This window comes from Culex quinquefasciatus, chromosome 2, assembly GCF_015732765.1.
Source record: "Culex quinquefasciatus strain JHB chromosome 2, VPISU_Cqui_1.0_pri_paternal, whole genome shotgun sequence".
Taxonomy (NCBI): Eukaryota; Metazoa; Arthropoda; class Insecta; order Diptera; family Culicidae; genus Culex; species Culex quinquefasciatus.
In genome coordinates this window covers 223,145,311-223,162,722 of record NC_051862.1, presented here as the reverse complement: position 1 = coordinate 223,162,722, position 17,412 = coordinate 223,145,311, and the positions used below count along the sequence as shown (strand labels likewise).

Below are 17,412 nucleotides of genomic sequence, written 5' to 3'. Positions count from 1 at the left end.
CATCGTTATTTAGATAATCAAGAGACCTTTCCAACGAGTCCACAACATCGAAGATCTGGCAACCCTGTCTCGAGTTATGACCACTTTAGTGATATTTATGTACTTTTTTGAAGCCGGTTCTCACTTAAATGTATGTAAACGATGTCCGGATCCATCATCCGTTCCATCGTTGGTTAGGTAATCAAGAGACCTTTCCAACGAGTCCACAACATCGAAGATCTGGCAACCCTGTCTCGAGTTATGACCACTTTAGTGATATTTATGTACTTTTTTGAAGCCGGATCTCACTTAAATGTATGTGAACGATGTCCGGATCCATCATCCAACCCATCGTTGGTTAGGTAATCAAGAGACCTTTCAAACGAGTCCACATAATAGAAAATCTGGCAACCCTGTCTCGAGTTATGACAACTTAAGTTATATCTGTGTACTTATTTTTCTGGACCTAAAAAAATAGCTGAAAAATGTGTCCAAACCACTCATATTACCCATTGTTGGTAAAAAGTGAGGAAGGCATCAACCACACAGGTGGATTAAGTTAGTTTTTTGATATGTTTTAGGAGCATAAAATGCCATCTTTTCCAAACAATTCCAGAAAGGGAAAAAAATCTTTGAGCAAATTATGTTTTTTTAAACAGTGTTTTATTCAAAACTCTAAGAAAAGGTTAAAAAGATGTTAACTTCAATTTTTAATAGAAAAAAAAACAAATTTGCAAATAATGTGAGTAAAATTTTGATAAATTTGGATTTAACAAATTTTGGTACCCATCGTGCGCGCTGGGCAGATTTTCAAAAAGCTTTCTGTTGAGGCAGTTTGAATATCTATACCTATACTGAACAAAAATGTGTAAATTCAAAATGTGTTGAATTTGGTAATGTAAAAATATCTTTTAAGTAAGTGTTGTAATATTATCGCATTTCACGTTAAAAAAAATTAATCACACAAAAAAGTGTTAAATTTACTAATTTTTAGAGGTAAAATCACATTTCTTTCCCTAATAGAATGCAAAAAATAATAAAAAAATATTTTAAAAAAACGCAAAGATCTGGCGTAAAATACCACATTTTACTGAGGAAAAAGTGTAATGTTACACTGGGAACTGAGTAAAATTACATTTGCTACACAGCATATTTTTTTGTACATTTGGAAGGTATAAAATTGGAAGCATTTTTAGGAGTAAAATTACACATTTTTTCTGACACAAAATATGTACTCGTTACCATGATTTTTTACTGTGTAGATGAAACTTTCGTATTTTCCTTATTACTTTAATTTTTAACAAATCAATTTGAGTGCAATTATGCAAAACCGAGGTAAATTTTAATCTTAAAATTACCAACTCATTGTTTGTTTTACTGTTTTCATTTAAGTTTTGCTAATTTCAACTAAAAAAATCCTTTTAAATATTTCTTTTATTATGAAATTACCTGAAAATTTATTTGGCTAGCGAAAACAAAAACAAACATTTAAATAATCTTATATATACAGAATGAACAATCCCCTAACAACTCTATTTGGAAATCCCATAAGAATTCCAAATAAAATCAAAATCATTCGTAGACCAGTTATGAGTTATAAAACTGTCCCCCAAATGTTTCTATCAGCAAGCCTCACATATCCATCAGACGATTTTATGATTCCGAAGCTCGGAGACACGCCACACGCTGCTGCGTATGGATTCGGTGAAGGAAACGGCCAAAATTCCTCTCTTGTTGTGTAGGTTGATCAGATAACCCGCGGTTCGAGGGAGGGGCGTCGTCGCTCAAGCCGTGTTTTTATTAACCTGGACAAAGTTACAGAAATCGATAGAATTTGTGGATATAAATACAACTAGTTTAATAGTTTTTTTGTCCAGACGAAATCGTCACTTCCATCAGCTTTATAAAATTTAGCTGCAAATGTATTGGTCGATCTCATCGCAACATCTCCTATCACACACGTAGCGCGACGAAGCCGAAGAAGCGTCCTAAAACATTGATACTAGTTTATTACTTTAATATTTACTGGGCCATAAATTATGTACACGAAAGTATCTCGCGCGCTGGGGTCGGACTCTCGATCCAAACTACTTTGGAAATCTTCACGCTGTAATCGTGTTTTATCTCCATAATAGATTTTTTATTCAAAAGTCCGAAAAAAGCTCGCGTATTGATTGTTTGTTTGGCTGGATTTGTGCACACATTCCGGGGCGCGACCGTGGGACAGTCCGCGGATCCGATCCCGTAGGAAATTGGAACCCGGCTGACTGCCTTTATCTTTCGGCGGTTCCACTGAAGAAAGCCAACGCCCCGAAATGTCGAACTTTAATCTGCGTTGATATATGGACAGATTAGTTCGGGATGTCGTCGCGATTCTGCCATTTTGAACTGGTTTTGTTCGTTCGCTGCTGGACATGACATTTCAAATCCCCGTTCAATGATCGTCAACCTGTATGTATGTATATCAGGTTGATACAAATTGCACATTTCAGCGGCGATTCGCCGAAATTCCTCGCAAACCTTGCCCAAGGGCACGCAAATTTGAATAATTCCCAGCATCCATTCATTGAGCACATCTCGCCCAAGTCGAAATAAAGCTTCATCAGCCTAATGACGTAATCACGCCCCAAAAGTACACCGTGGTCGTCGTCTGAAAGCCTAACAATTGGCCAACAATCCGATCCGGGGGACCGCTTCAGGAAGTACGCCGCCCCGACCGTCCTGAATAGTCCCAAAAAGGTTCTTCGACGAGAGATAATAAGAAGAAGCAACACCGCGAGCGCGATTTTGGGCAGCGAGCCAAAGAATAAAGAGAATAAGAGTCCGCTTTAATATTTACGAACAATTGTAAAGAGATAAATAATAATAACAACATTCTGGACCCCGCCGCGGACCATTATCCGGCACATGAAAAATTGGCAAACTTGGTCGAGGAGGTCCCACTCCTTCACCACCACCGCCGAGGAGGACTCAGAAGCAGCAGGCAGATGATGATGATAATGATGACGGCGCGCAAACGCAACCCCGTTTCATTACGATTCGAAACCTGCATTCACGCATTGCTCATTAAGGCCGGAGTTCGATTCCGATTGCACGAGGAGGAGCGCGTAGCGAAAAAAAAGGTCTCAAAGTTCTCGTCAAATCAAATAATGCGACGTCTCGAACGAGAACATTTATTGATATTTGGATGAGAAAAAAAAACAAAGTTTGAAACAAATAGAGAAATTCAAAACTAGAAATTCGATTACCAAGTGTCAAAAACATCCATTAGACAAAGTGTGACCCCAATGAGGCTGCCTCTTCCTAGTTTGGCTGAACCACTCCCTAAAAACACCAATCTGTTGAAATCTATTCCCTAATTTATGAGTTCTTCGTTCCGCACCCCTCTCGTATATTTCCAAATCGTCTTCGTTGATCACCACCAGTCCGATCAGAATAAAAGAAGAAAAAAGAACCTCATCAGACCTTCAGTCCACAGCTGCGGGGGTGTTTAAAAGCGTTCCTCGCGATGGTCGCTTCCTTAGCGATACCCGACCAAAATGATGTGCTGTATCGTAACACAATTTGATATTTAAAATAAAACAAAATTTGTTATTTAAAAAAAAACTAAAACGCTTTTTCGTTTTTTATAACTCTGTTCTGACAAACAAATTTTTAACAAACTGTGTTACCACTCGTCACTTCTTTCAACTCGGGGTTTCTGCCATCTCATCGGCGTCTACACCGAAGAGTGCGTGGGAAGACATATCCAGCGCGCGCGTGATTGTTGTGTGTATATCAGCGTTGAAAAAGTGCCTGATATTTTTTTCCTCTCTCAAAAATGTTCCCCACTTAATGGGGTTGTTCTCGGCCAGGAAGGATTTGTAAGTCGTCGTCGACACCCGGGTGGTGACAGGCGCGCGCGGACATTGTCTAACATTGATTGAAACAATCGTGTCTTGTCACCTCGGGGGGAAAGGAAGCCTGTGATGATCATGATCTGAGTTTTTTTTCTCGAATCGCCATGCTGATTCGACACATTCCGGGGATCGGGGACCGAAATCGGGGACACTCGAGCGCGGTCCACCGGGAACTGGAAGACATAAAAGAGACACGCTGTGTTTGTGTGCGTGCGCGAGAGGTGATTCGTTTGATGATGATAATCCTGTTTTATAGGTTTTGAATTTTAAATACGGCTGGAATGGCCAGGTGATTTGATGGCCGCGACGCACATTGACCAGATTACGATCGATATTAATTTTGGGGTGAAGATTTCTTTTTTGCCCCGCGTGAGTGTTGTGGCTGCGAACCTTCACTTAGATTCAGATTTAAAGCAACACGAAGCAGGCCACGATGGCGGTCAAGAGTTTTAAGCCACGGCAAGCTCCGATTATTGTGCAAGGTAACGCGCGCGATGCAGTTCCCTGGTACTTGATCGTCACTTTGGCGAGGACAGGATAATCGCAGCTCAGCGCCTACTGCGGGGATTCGGCCAACCGCACAATTTGAGGTCATCAGGTTCAATGACATATCTCTGACGGATTCTTAGATAGCAATCATCGCAATTACGGTTACAAAATAGCCACGCCAACTGGGATGGATATATCGAGCCCCGGGTTGGGGCTTATGTAAATTAATAAACGTCGCATTCCTTCCATTTTTTTTTTCGCAGGGCGCTCTCTTTCATTTCCTTTCCTTTTCCCACTACCTTGCTGGGGGGAGACGAAATGAGACCGAAACAGGGGACGCAAATGTGAGATCATGTGGCGGTGGCGACACCGCACCGCTGCTCTGTGTAAACTGTAATTGCATCGCGGCACCACTTCCCAGGCCGATGTCGCCGCCGCCGCCGGTCTTTGGCCACTGCCCGGTGGTTAAGGTTTCATTTGTTAACGTCGGGAACGGATCAACGCGTGGTGCCACCCAGTTGACAGAGGCCTAGATTATGACAAGGGCGAATTTTGAGAAAAAATATTTTTAACTTATAACATAACATTTATAACTACTCTTATTGTAAAGAAATGTTACAAGCATTGTCATACATCTTTTGCTACACATATTTTTAGACATTCTGATAAAAAATGCATCAATCAGGTCATTATTGCCGCGTAAACAAGTAGCTATCAACAGAGAAGAACATGTTTGTGCTTTGTCTCGTTCAATTCTCAAGCAATCTGTAACTGATTCAAATTTGGTTTTATGCCAACAAATTTGTTATTTTTCATACTCGTCATCTTTGAAGTTGATGTCAGTAAACGCTTCGGTTTCATCAAGGTATGGTAGATTTTGGCTCCTTCAACATGCTCCAATCAACAGAATTGAATTTTTGTGAATTCCCTGCCAATAAATAAAATTGTAAATTTCGGGTATAAATGCCATTTTAAGCAACCATGCGTACCCAAGTTTAAGTAATGATTCCATAGCATTTATACCGAGATTTAAAATTTTATTTATTGGCAGGGAATTCACTAAATATCAATTCTGTCGGTTGGAGCATGTTCAAGGAGCCCAAATCTACCATACCCTGGCATCATCTTAAAACATTTCGAGATGTTTTGTTTACGAAAATCTACAGATTCTCATAAATTTCAGATGAGTTCAGTTGAGTTTTGGATAGGAAATTGTCACAAAAGCAATTTTTCGAAAAAGCTTGCAGCTAACCCCGAAGGAGCAGGTGTACGGAACGCAGTTTCAAACCTGAACCCATTTCTGGCTCCATCTTTGCCTCCACCATGGCTGAGTGTGGACTCTTTTTGAATATTAATTAAGTTGTGCCGATGACAGGATTGTGACGGTGGTATTCTGCGATTCGATCAGCGCAGAATGCGAAAGAACAAACAAATGAAGAAAAAAAACGAGCCAGCAAGAAGCAACAGATCCAGACTCTTAGGGGGCAATAAAATGGTTTTAATTTATATTTCACATTCAATTTCTGAGCGTTCCGAGGTGTAATATTCTGTATAATACCGTCGGCTACTCGAATTATTGTTTGTGTATACAACAAGTTTTCGCACCGCGCACCGAGTGGACTGAACTCGTCCGGTCCGGAGAACCGGTAGAAAAGACACTTTGGACGCGGACGCGGTGGACACGGAGAAACACACATCAACGAGGATCGTTTTGTCGTAGCCAGTTAAGAGACATGTTCATTGACTGTTCCGTCATGTTTCACTTCAGATCTTACTTCTGTGCGCGCTTTCTGGCGTTTTTTCCCCTTCCCCTCCTCCTCCTCTGCTTGTTTTAAGCGATCCCAGTGGACAACTTCAACTCACTGAATATGAGCTCTCTCAGCTGTCATCTTGCGTCCCTCGGGGACCGAGCGCGCCACAAGAGATTTAAATACAATAAGTGACGAACCCTGTATTTATCGCCTTGATAAAACTCTCTACATTTGTGCGCGGAATAATTTGTAACGACTGGCGTCGTCTTCCTCTTCTTCTTTCCAGGAATTAATGGACGCATCGAGTACAGCATTACGTCCGGCGATGACAACGAGGATTTTCAAATCCTGAGCAACGGAACGATCCGCACGCGGCGAGCGCTGGACCGGGAGTCCAAATCGAGCTACAGCCTGATCGTGTCCGCCAGGGACTGCGCCAAGGAGCCCGAAAAGCAACTGTCATCGACGGTTCAGGTGAGTGTGTGTGGGATGATCGCCTTGAGGTGGAATAAAATTAATTTCGAATTCTTTTGATCCTCGTCGCAGGTAACGATCGTGCTGAAGGACGTCAACGATCTTGCGCCGGAATTTGTGACGCCGAACGAGACTAGCGTCGCGGAGAACATCCCGATCAACACGGTCATAATGGCGATCAAGGCCGTCGATCGCGATGAAGGTCGCAACGGGTACGTCGAGTACCAGCTGGATCCGGCCGTCCAGACTCCGTTTACGGTTGGATCGGCCGACGGTTTGCTGCGGGTGTCCGGACGGCTCGATCGTGAGACCAAGTCCAGCTACGAGCTCACCGTAACCGCGAAAGACCGTGGCGAACCGCCAAAGTCCAGCCAGTCCAAGATTCGCATTCACGTGCTCGACGAGAACGACAACAGTCCGATATTCGACCCGAAACAGTACAGCGCGGCGATCGCCGAGAATGCCAGCATCGGTGCTAGCGTGCTGCAGGTAAGTCCCCCGGCCAGGTCGGCTTATCTTGAGACGCACTTCGAAAGACCATTTAAAATTTTTTGATCCGAAAACGATTTTTTATTTATTCCAACGTTCAATCGACTCTTCGGACGCTGCGAGATGGGCAGCAGCGAAAGGGGGCTCCTTAAAACGTTTTTGCTGTTTATTTTAAAGCGTCACGAAATGCCTTTATTCAAAACATCTTTTTTCTTTCGCGCGCAGAGTATGCGCGCATATGTGGTGTAGACAGAACCCCGAAGGGGTTCGTAGGTCGGTCGACCCTTCAACAGGGCACTCGCACACAATCTCTTTTGACTTCAAAAAGAGATATTTTACACCCACTACTGCATCACTGTCTCGGAAGCTGGTGCAATACTGTAACCCAGCGCTAGTCCAAACATAAGTGCCGTCACCCTATCGCGCTTAAGTGTCTTCAACGGCGAGCAATTATCTACCTTCTCCCCACTATCCGTTCACTCCGTCCGTCCATCCGACAATTGAGCCGCTGCTGCGTGCGAAACGACCGACCAACCAACCAACCCCGCAGAGTTCATTTTTCATTTGAAAACGTTTATCTATAACTAATAAATTATTCATGAATCAAAACTGAAATTGAGACTCGTTCTCACATTTGCTTGCGCTAAAACGTTGATTAAGCGGCCGCCGATCGGCAGCGGCGTTTAGTCGGCTTACCGCTGATTGCCACCGGAGATGGTCTTCTCGAAGTGTAGTGGTCATCTACTCAAAAAGAAAACACAATTTGCTAAACCAAAACAAAAAAAAAACGCTTTCCCGCAGGTCTCCGCTACCGACATCGACGAGGGCGCCAACGGCCGGGTGCGGTTCTCGATCGCGGCCGGCGACGACAACCGGGACTTTACCATCAGCGAGGACAGCGGCGTCGTCCGCGTTGCCAAGAACCTGAACTACGAGCGCAAGTCGCACTACACGGTGACGGTCCGCGCCGAGGACTCCGCCAGCGACACCGAAAACGGTTCCGAGGTGCGCTTCGACACGGCCCGCCTCTCCATCACCATCACCGACATCAACGACAACCCGCCGACGTTTCTGGACTCGCCCTACCTGGCGTACGTGATGGAGAACGTCATCCCACCGAACGGCGGATACGTCATTACGGTGCGGGCCTACGACGCCGATACGCCACCGTTCAACTCGCAGGTCCGGTACTTCCTGAAGGAGGGCGACACGGACTTTTTCAAAATCAACGCATCGACCGGTGAAATCTCGCTGCTGCGGGCGCTCGACCGGGAGATGCAAGCCGAGTACATCCTGACATTAGTGGCCATGGACACCGGTGAGTAATTGCAGTGCCCCTCAGTTTTTTTCTTGCTTTCTTATTTCTTCGGTGTCTCCCATCCTTTTTTTCCCCTGCGTGGCCCTGGAAGACATGCACACACACACACTTTGGAGTCTCCGAGCGCGTAGAGCGGTTGGGACAAAATTTTTGCATGCCGCCGCCGAAAAGTACATCGATGACAGGGACTTAGTGGCGGTTCGAGGGTGTAATTAGCAATCATTTATTTTCTTTGGTGACAAAAATCCAGATCACAAATTTATTATGTGTGATACATGAACAAAAGCAACTTTTTGAAGGTAATAAAATAAGAAATTCCTTCCCAAAGGATGATGCAAATTTTACAGCAAAAAAAAAAAATCTTAAAAAATATATACAACTTGCACTATTGGCAAAAAAATCACATAGAAAAATCTAAACAATCAGGCTTCTAAAAAGTATCGAAATCTTAACAAAATATGAAATTTCAAGGATTTCAAGGGGAGACATTAAATGATTATTTCGATGTTTTAATAACCTTTTCATTTTACATTTGTTTTAAATATTGAAAGGAATTTTGAAAGATCTTCAAACCAGACGGATTGAATATAATTGATAGGTTTTTTTACGTTTCATCCCTTTTTGTTTTTTTTTTGTTTCTAATTTCAATAGCAATAAAAATAATAACAACGATTTTACAACACCGTTCAACAATCTTTTTTCAAGATTTTTTTTTTTGATTTTGAAATCATAATCCTCGCGGATACACCCCTGCCAGGAATGCACCGTCCCAAAAAGTTGGCGGAAGAGAGCCAAAGTACACTGCATGAGCGAAACGTCGTTAATGAACGTAAACACATTTGGCCTTCAGTTACACTTAAATGGGGAGGGGGCTACCCGAGCCAAGACCTCTCCTATCCCCGACCTGTCATCTGCTGCTGGTCCTTTACAAACACGCACAACCCGGCAGCATCAGCAACAACAGTCAGGCCAGATCTGTGGCTTAAGACACTTCTCCAAAACCGACGAGGTTGACCACGCAACATGTGTATAAGCGCTTTCCGATAATTCGCCTCTGCGCCTGTTTTCACTTGCCCTGGTCCTGGGCTGGAGATCGAACTTTTGCGCTACAACACCAGGCAACACACAATCAAAATCGAACGGAAATGCCCCAAGTGACTTGAGCTGCACGTTTTGTTGTTATTAAAGCTGAGCTGCGCTGCACGGATTGGATTGAAGCCTACGCCCGTACTCTCTGCAAGTGGTCGTCGTCATTAAGTGAAACTTGCATGCAAACATTTACTCCGCCGGGGTTGAATGGTGTAAAATTTGTCACACCAAGGCAGTGTGGTCAAGCCCCGCAAGAATTGATCGAAACAACTGTCTACAGCGAATATGAAATCAATTTGTACCAACGGCACACTCCATCTCTAACAGTACCCATCAGCTGGTATCACATTACAATTGTAATCAGCTCATAGATCAAGCCGGACCATCGCAGCATCCTCGTCGAGTCCGAGACGACTTGGTAGACAAGTATCGTATCAGAAGCAGGAAAACGGAGGAAATTGGATACGATGACAACGCCATTGTATGTAATTTGGATGTCGAACCTGTCAAAGACTGCCCCTGACGAATGTACGCGCGCGAATGAACAACCCAGAACTCGACTCGGGCTACAACCTGAACCTGGACCTCGGACTTGCGGGAGCGTAGAGGTGGTGTAGTTCGGTATAGAAAAGAGCGCAAAGAGCGCCTCGTCGTAAATGAGTGTGAAGATGACGAAGAAGGTGCGCGCGCGCGCAACGAAAAACAGGAACAGGTTAAGTCCCGTGACCATGACGACAAATCGACATACCAGCGACAGAGAGACACAGAGAAGTGGTTGCTTGAGTTGAGTCCATGCGCCTCTCCCAAAGTGGAAATCGTCGGAGGCAGATGCCGGAAGAGCGGAGCAGAACTGAGCCAAATGGGGTTTAATTAATAAACGGTTAATAGTAATGACTTTTCACTTTGAGTTTTGCTCTGCGTCATCAACACGTGCTTTGAGACCCGGATCGAAATCGTCCTGCGTCGAGCGGAACTAACTCGCACAAGGATCCGTTTCAGGTGTCTAGAAACGGTTCTTCTTCTTCCGTTGATCTATTTTAAAACCTCAAACCATTATGACTGCCTTTTTTGAAGTTTTTGAAATTTATTTAGTTATCTTTTTGAAATTTGATATGTTTTTCACAATTTAGCAATAAATTATAACTTCAGCTTTTTTTTAAATTCTCAACTGTTTGTGTTTAAATATAATTTGGGACGGGACACAAAAAGCATTCCAAAAATTCGTTTCAATTTAACTTCAAAAAATTCAAACATTGGAAAAGTTAGCTAAGTAAAGTCAAATCACCTAATCAATAAACTTCAAAAGTTTTTTCAAATGCTTTTTGAAAATTAGGAATTGGTAACAATAATATGCTTCAGCAGTTGTAAAAATTACATAAACCTATGTCTTTTCAGGCCTATATTTTTTACCATTCACCAAACATCCAATTTACTGAAATAATATGTTCGGGGATTCAGGGTAGCCACCATATTAAAATTTTGTAATCCCTGATTTTTCCGGTTTTATAAAAGTAAATATGTCGGTTATTGCTGAAAAACAAGAAACGGACTTTTGAAAATCATGTAAATTTGATAAAATTAAAAACTTTTGCAAAAAACACATGGTTGCACATGGTTTCTAATGTTTGTACCCACTTACATATTTTGATATTCAAGTTATTAGCAATTTCTATGATTGTTTTAATATTGGCTTATTTTTTGAGAGTATTTTCTCATTGATCAACGATATATTGGAAACTATTTTTTTCTGATCGATTTTTTATCTTCGGCAAAATTAAGATATTGATGGGAAGAATTGTAGAAGAAAAATATTACAGTCTTTAAAAATACAAATGTTTTATTTATTTTTAATATGTAACCGGAATTGCGTTTTTCCTTGCATTTTGTCTCACCAAAGATTAATCGATTGCACCGAAAAATGTAAGTTTCAATCTAGCTTTGTATAAACTTACAAACAAAGATTTTTCCAAAGTTAAAAATTTAATCATTTAACGATTGATATTTATTAGTTATCATAGAAAATAACTTTCAATTTAAACTGCATTTTTTTCCAGAGTTTCATTGAAATGTTCAGATTCTGACCTGTAAAGTCAATTTGATCTTTTTATTCAGTTATTTATGTGGTTATTGAATTCGTGTGGGTCTCGTGGCGCAGGGGTAGCGGCTTCGGCTGCCGATCCCGATGATGCTATGAGACGCGGGTTCGATTCCCGCCTTATCCACTGAGCTTCTATCAAATGGTGAAGTAAAACGTCGGTCCCGGTTTCTCCTGTCTCGTCAGAGGCGCTGGAGCAGAAATCCCACGTTAGAGGAAGGCCATGCCCCGGGGGGCGTAGTGCCAATAGTTTCGTTTCGTTTTCGAATTCACAAAGTTGTAAAAAAAAGGAATTTTATGAAAAAGATTTTATCTTTTCATTGAGAAAACTGGCATCTTATCAGTATGTTTTTAAATATCAAAAACAAGTTCACTACAGATAAAATATTAAACCAAACAGAAAAAAAACCTAGTCCAATTTGAGTCTAAATGTCAAAATATGTTTTCCTAAAATATTTATTGATCAATAATAATTTGAATAATGAGCTTGTAGAGAACAAAAAACATATTGCATTCATTTAAGAGAAGTTTGTCGAATTTTCACTGGAACTATAACATTTTCCCGGCTTTCTCCAGTCCGATTTCTGATTTTTCCGATTTTTTTTTTCCTGTTGGAATTATATTCCGGACTTTTTCCCGGTTTTCCTGATTTTTTCCCCAGTAGTGTTTTTTAGTAGAAAAAAGTGCCAACTTTTGAGCTATAGTGTATGCCAGACGTTTTGTTTTTGGTCAAAGTAATGTTTTTTTTTTGAATAAATTATGTTTTTTGTAGGGCATAGAAAATGCACAAAATCAAAACATCATTTTTAGAAATTGCAAATACTGAAACTATCCTCTTTTTCAAATATGATATGATAAGATGAGGAAATCTATCATCTAGTCTTAGTAGAAAAGTCTTTCTACTGAGTTCCGTATTTAAAAAAAATAAGAATAAACGAACATTTTCGGATAGGGTGATAAAACCCTGGATCACTAAGCCTTATTTCTTAGGTTTTCAGAGGTATCCAAAATTGGGAACAAATCCCAAATCCCAAACAAATTCTATTACAGAGTATTTTAGAATTATGATCATAAAGTTTTGTACAATTATGCTTCAGAACCGTTGCCCTAGACCCAAGAAAGATTCATTACGCAGGACTTGAGCACCGCTTGAGAAGCTGCTCTCCGAGTTATTCGTCATATTTGATATCTCTAATGGAGCGCAACTTTGCGGAACGATATACATTGTAGTGCCTCTAACTACCTCCAACGGCGTCGTCGCCGGTGACCCGACTTGGCAAAAAATTTCTAAAAAAAAAACTTCACCCGGATCCCGGTTCCTAGTCCCGGAGACCAACCTGATTTTGAAAAACAAAGGCTTTGCGATAATCGTTTCTCGCTGCTGCGTCGCTGGCTGTTATTGTGCTTAGTCGTGGTAATTGAGGAATTTTGCGCTATCCCCAACTGCGCGCGCTCGAACTCGGCTTCTTCTATCTCCACCGGTCGTCGGTCGTCCAGGTCCGGACGGCGGCCAAAGGTGACCTCAATTTCGCGCTGTTTTTCTGCCTGATTTAATCGTTAGGCAGCTGCTGCTGCTGCCTTTTTTGCTGGCTGCCACTTTAGCGAGCCTGAACCCGTTGCGTGTGCAGCAGCAGCAGCTTTTATTACTGCGAGGAGTTTCTTCCCTCCGCGTCTTCAGCAGCAGAGATATTTTCGCCGTGGACTCTCTAGGATTAAGGGCCCAGGGATGGTGGTGCGCGCAGGAGAAATGCGTTTCGTTAAAAATGGTATTCCGCCACATTGACGATTTGAATCTAGGAAGCAACAACGTCTGAAAACGCTTCCAGGTTAGGCAGGTTGGAATGTAATAAAGCATTCCCACCAAGCCGATTATGCCTTCTTGCGTTTAAGCCAGACTCAAAATGTTCATCCACCCCGTAGATTCGCTTAATTTATTTCGGGGAATTGTAATTTCGAATTAATTTTGACGTTTTCAAGTATGAAAGCATATATTTACATTACACACACACAATCGGTGGTTGTCTTCTGACAAAACAGAAGAAAAATAACAATGCACTCCTCAGGGTGGATGAGCTACTCTCTTCAAGAACTTTTCTCCTTGTTGACCGGTGGGCAACGTAAACCTTTCTTGTTTATATTTTTTCTGTGTATTTTTTATACTTTTTATTTTCCGAAAAGCCAAAAGCCTTTTAATCCCATGAGTGATGAAACGAATGAATCAAGTCGCAAAGGGAGAGAGCAAAGAGAAGCAAAAGAAAAAAAAAGAGCCCAGATAAAAACATTGCCCAACCCGCGCGAGTCAGCTTAATCTGCTCGTTTATTTTCCATTTTACGTGTACATCCGCGTGAGTGAGAGCTGCAGCAGCAGCAGCCGGCAAAAGGTGATGCCGGCGCGGCTCTTCACTCAACTTAAGGAGAGAAGCCCCAACAAACGAAAAACGGGGAAATATAAAATGAATTTTGTTTTGTATCTGAGCAACATTTAATCAAATGTCATTCCATCAAATTGATAATTATAATTATTATTTTCCTATACGTCTACCATTCCGGGAGGGAAGGGAAGTGAAGGGAAGAGGGAGGAGTGAGTGAGAAAGAACCGAGGACTGACCATCATTTACACACACACACACTCAGTCGCGGCTCACTCACATTCGGATGTGGTGTAAGAGCTTTCTTTCCACCGTTGCCGAGAGGCGTCTCACTTACGGACTTAATGTCAGTACGTGATTAAGATGAGAAATTACCTCTCGTCACGTAACTGTTACTTTGTAATAACTTATGCAAGGTCTAATCTTTAAACTTTTTGTGAATTGAAAATCTTTATGCTTCATTCAATTATTCTTTATTCGCATCGTAAACTAGCAACTGGTAATTCAAACGAATCGGCATTACAGAAGATTGAACTTTTTTTAAATAAATGTGTTTATTTGTAATAAAACAAAAAGTTCTAAATCCTATAAATCTGGGAAATTGTTCATTGATTTAAAATTTAAATGCTTATGCCTCAAATTTAATGTATTGCTTCCTGAACATGAGTTCAGTGTAACTATTGGAAAAAATGTATTTGATTTCAAACTATTCTACAGTGTAGAAGCAATCGTTGATCAGTTTTTCATGATAGGAGTTACTTATAAAAATGATTACAAATTTTGTTCCATGTTTCTGTCCCTCCGTCAGAACCAGAGCTAAAAGGAAGAAAATAAGAAAAAATATTACATTAATAATCAATCTAGCCAAAAGTCGAAAGCCAACTCGAAAAAAAATCAAGTCGTTTACAATTATTTAATTTTTTAAAGAAGAATCGCAACTAATCCAGTAGTCAATCTTAAAATTTAAAAACCCAAAAATATTATTTTTAATCAGCTTGGTAAAAAATAATCAATCGATTGCTGAATTTGCATATTTGTATAGTATTTTGCCATAGTTTACTAGAATAGAGAATCGCGAAGGCTTACCAAATTTTCCCTTTTTTCAATTTTCAATGTGATTTGCTGAATGAAAAATTGCGTTGTTTCAATAATTGCGATATATTTAAAATGCGACCAGAAAGTTTAACAACATTTTAATTTTAAAAATTAAAAATCGGACCATTAGTTCTCGAGATACCATTTATAAAAAAACGAGGGCAAAAATGAGAAAATCTAATTTTTACCGTATTTATATCTTTGCATGGCCTTATCTCAGCGATTGCCATGTTAACAAAGATCAAAACTATGTTTTTTGATGAATTCTAACATCAACTTTCATTTAAAATTTGTTTGGATGCTATACTGCCCATGATCGCATAAATGTCCCATATGCATTCTCATCGTTTTTGAGTTAATGATGCAGTTTGGTTCAAATCGTGTGCTCTTTCAGAAAAGCCTATAACATCCAGTACTTTGTTCTAGAAATAAGGAGGAAATCCAGTTTTTTCGCGAAAACTTAACACGTAGCCTTATGTGTAGACAAACTTTAAATGCGTTTTTCTCAGCTTGGTGTTTTTGTATATGGGACATCTATGCGAACAATAATAACAATAACTATAATAGTCAATGCGAAAAAAAATAAAAAATAAGATAAAAATATAAGTTTACCAAAAATGTCAAACATTTCACTGAACATGTTTTCGTAATTGAAATACGCAACTTTTGGTACCCTAACATGTATAGGTCATCGCTGAAATTTTGAAGTTATCGCAGTTTTAGTGATAAAAGTAGATTTTTCCCGTTTTCGTCATTTTGCCATTTTTGCGTTTTTATTTTCAAAGAATCGTATCTCAGAGTATTGAAAACATAACTTCACTATTTTTTGATAGGGGAGAGTGGGGAGACTCGATCCCCGGGGACACTTGATCCCAAGCCTGTATCTTGTCAGCATGTGGGAAAAACAATATTTTTTTATGCATGAACTGTTTGATAAACATATTAACTCCAAAACCCTTACGCATTTGACGTTAAATTTATCGTCATACTATTTTTACAATAAAAAAAACGAAACTATTGGCACTACGCCCCCCGGGGCATGGCCTTCCTCTAACGTGGGATTTCTGCTCCAGCGCCTCTGACGAGACAGGAGAAACCGGGACCGACGTTTTACTTCACCATCCGATAGAAGCTCAGTGGATAAGGCGGGAATCGAACCCGCGTCTCATAGCATCATCGGGATCGGCAGCCGAAGCCGCTACCCCTGCGCCACGAGACCCACCAATCAATTCAATTATTTATAAAAGTGCGTTTAAGGAGACTTGACCCCTGCATTTTTACAGTCACTGGAATCAGCCTCAAGATTAAATAATTGGGCTGGGTTTTCGTACATAGTTTCCTTTAGTATAGTTGTACATAACTTACTGACCGATTCTTAGCGAAGCTACACCAAAATGTCACTTTTTTCAATTTTCAATGTGATATTTCAAAAATATTGACCAAATAAGGTCTGCAAGTCATTGAATGGGAGAGGAGTTTTTTCATAAATCTGCTCCTTTCGTTGTCCCGTCACGAAAAGAAATGGCTGGCAAAAACTCAAATCTCAACCAAATCTTTCAGTTCAAGGAGCAAAAGATTCGTTTTTCAATTTGTGATAATGTGTAGAAGAGCAAAAGTTTTAAAAAATCAATCTGTCAAAACTGTGTCGATTTTTTTGGTGTGCCTTTTAAAATTCCAGTTTTACGATGTTGTCCCGTCACGCTACATTTTCATTTCAGGAGAAGCACAGGTATAATATTGTTCATTATGCATGTCATTTCTATGTTGGAAAATCAATTATCTTTTGAAATAAGTAATAACATTGGGGGGTTTCTTCTTTAATTGTGCCACTACAGCCAAAACGCTTAAAAAAACTTGGGAATTTTTTGAAAAGGAGCCGAAGAATCGGTCTACTGCAGTTTGAAACATTTTTCAAAAGTTTTGTAAACAAAAATTACCAGCTTTTGTAAACATGCTCAATTTTGAACTAAAAAAAATAATTTTAAGTTTTTAAATATTTTGCATGCTAAACTTGTTATATTTTGTTACAAAAACGTACAGGTTTAATGAGCAATTCTCTACGAAATCGGTCTTTTTTCTTCAATTTTAATTTTTGTATTTTTTAATCCGACTGAAACTTTTTTGGTGCCTTCGGTATGCCCAAAGAAACCATTTTGCATCATTAGTTTGTCCATATAATTTTCCATACAAATTTGGCAGCTGTCCATACAAAAATGATGTATGAAAATTCAAAAATCTGTATCTTTTGAAGGAATTTTTGATCGATTTGGTGTCTTCGGCAAAGTTGTAGGTATGGATACGGACTACACTGGAAAAAATGATACACGGTAAAAAAATTTGGTGATTTTTTATTTAACTTTTATCA

At 40.4% G+C, this 17,412-nt stretch overlaps 1 protein-coding gene across 1 annotated transcript in view; it reads left to right on the top strand.

Moving 5' to 3' along the window:
- LOC6033604 (cadherin-related tumor suppressor) overlaps nt 1-17,412 on the top strand; it is a 165,205-nt gene that overhangs the window by 96,501 nt on the left and 51,292 nt on the right. Inside the window, exons 6-8 of the mRNA XM_038251105.1 lie at nt 6,405-6,592; nt 6,665-7,081; nt 7,883-8,399. Coding sequence (XP_038107033.1) covers nt 6,405-6,592; nt 6,665-7,081; nt 7,883-8,399 — 1,122 coding nt within the window. The remainder of the gene's footprint in view (nt 1-6,404; nt 6,593-6,664; nt 7,082-7,882; nt 8,400-17,412) is intronic.